General features: G+C 38.3%; 1 protein-coding gene across 1 annotated transcript; it reads right to left on the bottom strand.

Annotated features, from left to right (window-relative positions):
- Positions 1 to 34: 34 nt before the first annotated feature.
- LOC123323884 (endogenous retrovirus group K member 113 Env polyprotein-like) lies at positions 35 to 1,933 on the bottom strand (the record flags this gene model as incomplete). The annotated part of the gene is made up of 1 exon (XM_044912409.1): positions 35 to 1,933. A coding segment is annotated over exon 1 (1,899 nt), but the record flags the coding sequence as incomplete, so codon positions are not given.
- Positions 1,934 to 3,667: the final 1,734 nt, after the last annotated feature.

The raw sequence follows: 3,667 nt of genomic DNA, 5'->3' as shown, positions 1-3,667 counted from the left end.
CTTCAAAGGCCTGGGGGCTGCAAGGCTAACCCACCTGTGCCACCTCAATTCCCTCTTTTTTCTTTTGTTGTAACAACATAGCCTTCCATAGGGTGGCGAAAGAGCTCTGTGTAGGTCGAAGATGACAAAAATATAAGAGAATAAAACAAATAACTACAACAAGCAAGACAAGGCCAATGCCCCCAGCAGTGTGTCCCAGACTCTGTATAATTCCCTTTGGGTCTAGCCCTTCTAAATGCTTATCTAAATTTTTAAGAAATATATCTGCCAAAGTCGCAGCGTCCTCAGTTTGGAATGATTTTCCAAACACTTCTTGTACATTAGTCTGCAGATTATTAATCATATCTATGGCAGAAGAATTACCTTCCAGATAATTTTGAACGATATTCCATTCATGTTGAGACTCATTATATTTTAAATTAGTTACACAAAAAGTTGTAGAATTCCAATCACAATGTAGCCAGATTTGTCGTTCTAAAGTTAGTACCTTTTTTCCCAACCAACCCACAGTTTGTTTTAAAACATCAATTTGTGTTTGCAACCGAGTATCTATCATAGTTTGAGAAAGCCATAAATCCCGAGAATCATGATGCCAGGTTTCTACAAAATGTTTAGTTTGTAATGAAGTATGTAACGCAACCCCTGAAATTGCAGCCAATGTAGTAACAGTAATTAGACTCAAAATGGTTGCTACTATTAAACCGAGAAATCTTTTAGTACATTGTAAAATTTTCTTAAAAAATTCCAATACAAACACATCTACAGGATTTTGAGCCCAATGCCTTTCTAAATTCACAGGGAGCCATATATGAGAGCGTTGCTGCAATATCATAATGACATAATCTGACCCGACAAACACCGAGGTATTAAGGCAAGAATATAATTGACAGTTTGTACAGCTAATTCCATTATTAAAATCAACTCTTCCTACCAAGAAAAGGTAAGGCAAAGGTACACAGGCTGTAACATTAGTTTCTTTAAAAGAAGTAAAGGTATAATTAGCTGGGGAGTTGGCAGTGCCAACATATTGTCCCTGATACAATCGAATAGGTTTGAGAGCAGCTGCAATCTTCCAAAGGTGTGTTTGAACATGTTCAGGAAATTTTCGATGTGCGATTCGAGGATCTGCAATACTGCCGTCTCCCCAAGCCATGAGACGATCACTCGGTATTGTTTCTATCAGACTCTTCAGTGCTTGACTCTTCCTCGATGGCATCCTGTAAGATAATAAAGGACTACAATATGTTTTATTCCATTCAGAACAATTTGTAAGAAATTGACCATAAGGCCCCCACATGATGAAATCCTTATAATGCTTTGCAAACTTTCCAACACATTCTTGCCATACAAACGGCTTACATCCGTGTTCCCGATATGTAAAATCAGGACAAGTAGGAAGGGAGGGAAATTCTACAAAAGTAATGTCTTCCCAAGTCATATTTAGGGACCAGGCTTCAAGCCTTTGTAGTTGGGTTCTAGAAGTAAGAGTATTATTACCAGGCAGAATCCAATTTTGCCAATTCATCTCCAAGCAAGGAGAAGGCCCCAAACATATGTATGGGCCATCCCCTTTATAAGAGAAATTAAAAGGAGCACCATCATCGCGATTAAGAGAGGTAAAGTTTTTCCAAGGTGGAGATAATAGTGGAGGAACTGTATAGATAGAGATATCCGGAGAGCCCCAGGGGGTAGGCTCCATCATTGGAGGATTAGGTATATAGGCCCAATAGCTTACATTAGTGACCTCAGCAGAAGAAGAGACAGTGAGTAGGGCACACATGGCCAAAAACAGATTCTCAGGTGAATGGGCTTTTCCTGTACGCTGCAAAAGACTTTGCCCTTCCCCACTAAGCTTTTTAATCTGTCCCCAAGTAGGAAAAGTAAGAGCAAACGTATGACGATGGCGACGAGGACTCAGGCTCAGTTGTGCCATAGCTTGTACTGGAAAATCAAAACTTGGAGCGCGATCCTTTCGTCGGTACGGCACCGTCCGAATTGGTCCGCGGTTGGAGCCACCGGGCAGGGATCCAGGAGCATGTTTGTCCATCCTCTGTAGAAACATAAGCATAACCCTTTCCTCTATAAAGTAACAATCCTGGTTGCCATTCTGCATTGGCAGCTGGCTTATACCATATAGCCTCTTTTAACAGGGAGGAGGTGGTTTCTCCTTCAATAAAATGTTTTTCTGCTCTGGACAAAATATCTCCTTGTGGGAGATTTAAGAAATTCAAGGTAAACAAGGCCTGATTTAGGATAGATCGTGCGTTAGATTGTGTAAAGGCTAAAAGAGGATTCCTTTTCCTCCGTTTTAATTTTTTAATTTGTAATTTTAACGTGTCATTTGCTCGTTCAACGATTGCTTGTCCTTGTGGGTTATATTCTATGCCTGTTTTATGAATAATGTTATATTGTTCACAAAAGGACTTGAATTTGTTACTAGTATAAGCAGGGCCATTATCAGTTTTAATTATACTAGGTAATCCCATTACCGCAAAGGTTTCTAATAAGTGATTAATTACATGATTGGTTGTCTCTCCACTTTGGGCTGTGGCCCATATGAATTGAGAGTAAGTATCAATCATTACATGGACATAAGAAAGCCGGCCAAATTGTGCAACATGGGTTACATCCATTTGCCATAATTCGTTAGGATATACTCCTCGAGGGTTAACACCAGCTTTTATTGATCTTAGGTGTAAAGGCCTGCAGATAGGACATTGCTTAATAATATTTTTTGCGTGGCGAAAAGGGATTTTATATTGAATATGAAGTCTGCCGGCATTAGTATGTAATAATTCATGTTCCTCTTCAGCAGATGCAAAAGAGACCAAAGCATCAACTTGGGCATTACCATACGTTAAGGCACTGGGGAGATTAGTATGAGAACGAATATGAGTCACATAGATAGAAGCATTTCTGGCTTGCAAAAGTTTTTGCAATGAAAGAAAGATATTAAGTAGTGTAGTTTTGGGGGAGTAAACTACAGCAGTGCTAATATTTTTTAGTACTTCAACAGCATAGGCTGAATCAGCAAGAATATTAACATCCATAGGAAAATCCATTAAAACTTGGGCTATGGCAAATAATTCATTCTGTTGGACTGACTTAAAGTCCGTAATTTGAACCCAATATTTATTGGAAGTCCAATAAGCACTCTTTGTTTTTGACCCGTCAGTAAAGATAGTTGGTGCAGTAGGCAAAGGCTGATTACTAATTATATTTTGAACTACAAAATCTTGTTTACGAAAATAGTCCCATAATTTACTTTTGGGAAAGTGATAACTACTTTGACCAGTATATCCAGCAAGGGCAATTTGTAGTTCTTCTAGAGTGTGTAAAAGAAATGAGAATTGATCCTTAGAAATAGGAATGACAATATTATCTGTTATAATAACGGCTCGATCACGAGCTTGCTCTATTAAATATGCTATTTGAACACCATATGGGGTAATATTTTTAGAAAAACGATGCTTAGTAAAAATCCATTCAACAGGCATATTATTTTGGCCTAATATAGCAGTTGGGTATTGCCAGGTATGTAAAATATATAATTTTAATGGTAAAGAGGGATCAATCCGAGTTAAAAATGCAGATTTAATTTTTTCCTCAACTAATTGTAATTCTGCCTCAGCTTTAGCAGTAAGCTGTCTAGGGCTATTTATATTCG

Source organism: Neomonachus schauinslandi, unplaced genomic scaffold, assembly GCF_002201575.2.
Source record: "Neomonachus schauinslandi unplaced genomic scaffold, ASM220157v2 HiC_scaffold_1905, whole genome shotgun sequence".
Lineage (NCBI taxonomy): Eukaryota > Metazoa > Chordata > Mammalia > Carnivora > Phocidae > Neomonachus > Neomonachus schauinslandi.
The sequence above is the reverse complement of the archived record's forward strand: the minus strand, read 5'-3'. Positions and strand labels throughout refer to the sequence as shown.